Genomic DNA, 2131 nt, shown 5'->3' on the forward strand with positions numbered 1-2131 from the left:
AGGAGTCAACAAGAAATTGGCTAATGAATCCCTTTGATTATATGCTTCTCTTGTAGCGCGATGGGCACTTGATGGTTTAAGACCTTGAAAACCTTCACCGTCTTCATTTCGCTATTCTCCAGGAACAACGTCGCCGTTTTCAGATTTCGAGTCCACAAAGTTAGGTGGACAATATAAGCGATGTCGTACTGGCAATGCATCGTTTTCTGTTTTTAAGAAATTATGAAGGCAAACACATGCCATGACAATCTTATCAACAGTTACAGGATTCATGCAAATCGGTTTCCTGAAGACTCGCCATCGTGAAGCAAGGATTCCAAACGCATTTTCAATTGTCCTTCTGGCTCGGGACAATCGGTAATTAAAAATTTTCTGAATTTGACTTAAATTCCGACCAGCATAGGGCTTCATCATATTCCTTGTTAATTGAAAAGCGTCGTCTCCGACAAAAAAGCAGGGTGTTTCTGTCTCGCTTCCAGGTAATTTTGCAACACCTTGCGGTAAGTCAAGTCCTTGATTATGTAGAGCTTTTTCAAATTCCGATCGAGAAAACACTCCTGCGTCGTTATTATTACTACCATAGGCACCAACGTCCACCAAGGTAAATTTATAATTCTGGTCACACGCAGCCATCAATACGATACTAAAAGTCTTTTTATAATTATAGTATAAGCTCCCCGAGTTTGGTGGTGCTTGTATATGGATGTGTTTTCCATCTACAGCTCCTACACAATTTGGAAAGTTCCAATCTCTCCAAAAGCCATGACAGATATTGATCCATTCTTCTTGCATTGGAGGTCGAAGATAATCAGGTGCTAATATTTTTATGAAGACGTTACACGTTTCTTTTATGATGCTATATGCTGTTGATTCTCTAATACGATAAGCCAATGCAATTGATAGTATTTGATCTCCCGTTGCAAGATACCTGTAACAATTAAAAACACAGTTCAATTATTTAAAGGTAAAATTTTATAGTACGGCCTATATGCGGATATTAAATGAGCTTCAGTTTGAAAAAATATCGTACCTAAGTGTTATAGCGAGACGTTCCTCCGGAACCAAAGCTCGGTGACTTCTTTTAATTAAGGATGGTCTCATTATTTCTAATAATTTATTGAAAATTGGAACTGTCATCCTTGTATATCGGAAGAACATTTGTGGATCATCTTTTATTTCTTGAAGTAAATGACAAAAATCGCCTTGATTAGGGCGCATACAATTAATTGGTCGGACCCACCATTGACGATTCAACCACCTTTGTGATTTCTTCCTTCGTAATATAACCAAACCCATGGTCGCAACCATATAGTCCTGCAAATATTGCATCCTCTGTTCTCATCCTCTTGCACTTCTTTACTTCCACAGATAACCTGGAAAATAGATTTGTTTGAATTAGATTTGTTAGAATACACTTTCTCCCTATTTTTCTTCAAATGATACCATAGCTTAGATTTGGCCCTAAGGCTTGCAATTTTTCTTTATCTTATTGTCACTGAGCCATTTTCTTTATAGACCAATATTTAATTAAGAAAATATGAATACACCTTTGTGAAACATAACCTGTATGTATCATGCATTTTACGTTATGCGACACTGATTTTTGTTGTCAAAGTATATATAAATGGTGCTTATATTATAAATATTAAATATATTAAATATATAATAATATTAAATACATATGTTAATATATATTATAATATTAAATATATTCATATAATTAAATGGACTACATATTAGTGTAAAATTTAGAATTTAATATAGGTTTGTTATTAAACTTAAAAAAAGATACTTACTGTTTGATCGAATATGTACGTACAGCTATAACATAACACTAAACTGACACTTCTAGATTAAAAATCTTCATAAATGGGAGGAAACTTTTCCGCGTTTGCTATTGATTGGACTTTACGTTTTACGCGATTTGTGTGTGATGGGCTTTACGTTTTACGTCTTACGCTTACGTCTTACGTACTTACGGGATTTTATGTGTGAAGGCCTTATGGCGTACCGGCGCGGCGTATGGCGTACAGAAGCTTGACTAATCACAGGCTTTACGCTCGTTTTCGTTACGCCAATACAAACATCGGCTGTCCCATTGAGCGTATTTAAGCAGCGTAATGATTAATAA

The 2131-nt window shown here is 35.6% G+C and overlaps 1 protein-coding gene across 4 annotated transcripts; it reads right to left on the reverse strand.

Moving 5' to 3' along the window:
- Positions 1–6: 6 nt before the first annotated feature.
- Positions 7–2036, reverse strand: LOC112457786 (protein ALP1-like). Of its 4 annotated transcripts, none has more exons than XM_025021018.1 (3): positions 1797–2036; positions 1031–1373; positions 7–928 (listed from the first exon to the last, which is right to left on the reverse strand). In XM_025021018.1, the coding sequence occupies exons 2-3, from the start codon at positions 1327–1329 to the stop codon at positions 112–114; spliced, it is 1116 nt and encodes a 371-aa protein (XP_024876786.1). In that variant the 5' UTR covers positions 1330–1373; positions 1797–2036; the 3' UTR covers positions 7–111. The 4 variants fall into 4 exon arrangements, with proteins under 4 accessions (XP_024876786.1, XP_024876788.1, XP_024876790.1 ...); XM_025021020.1 differs by lacking the exon at positions 1797–2036 and adding an exon at positions 1548–1636; XM_025021022.1 differs by lacking the exon at positions 1797–2036 and adding an exon at positions 1444–1478.
- Positions 2037–2131: the final 95 nt, after the last annotated feature.

This window comes from Temnothorax curvispinosus, unplaced genomic scaffold (assembly GCF_003070985.1).
Source record: "Temnothorax curvispinosus isolate PA1 unplaced genomic scaffold, ASM307098v1 QBEX01008264.1, whole genome shotgun sequence".
NCBI classification, from domain to species: Eukaryota; Metazoa; Arthropoda; class Insecta; order Hymenoptera; family Formicidae; genus Temnothorax; species Temnothorax curvispinosus.

Excerpts from the sequence above, each read along its gene's own strand:
- LOC112457786 (XM_025021018.1), bottom strand. The coding sequence starts at position 1,329 with ATGCAATATTTGCAGGACTATATGGTTGCGACCATGGGTTTGGTTATA. Across the intron at positions 929-1,030 it reads CGTCTCGCTATAACACTTAG|GTATCTTGCAACGGGAGATC; the intron begins GTACGATATTTT and ends TAATTGTTACAG.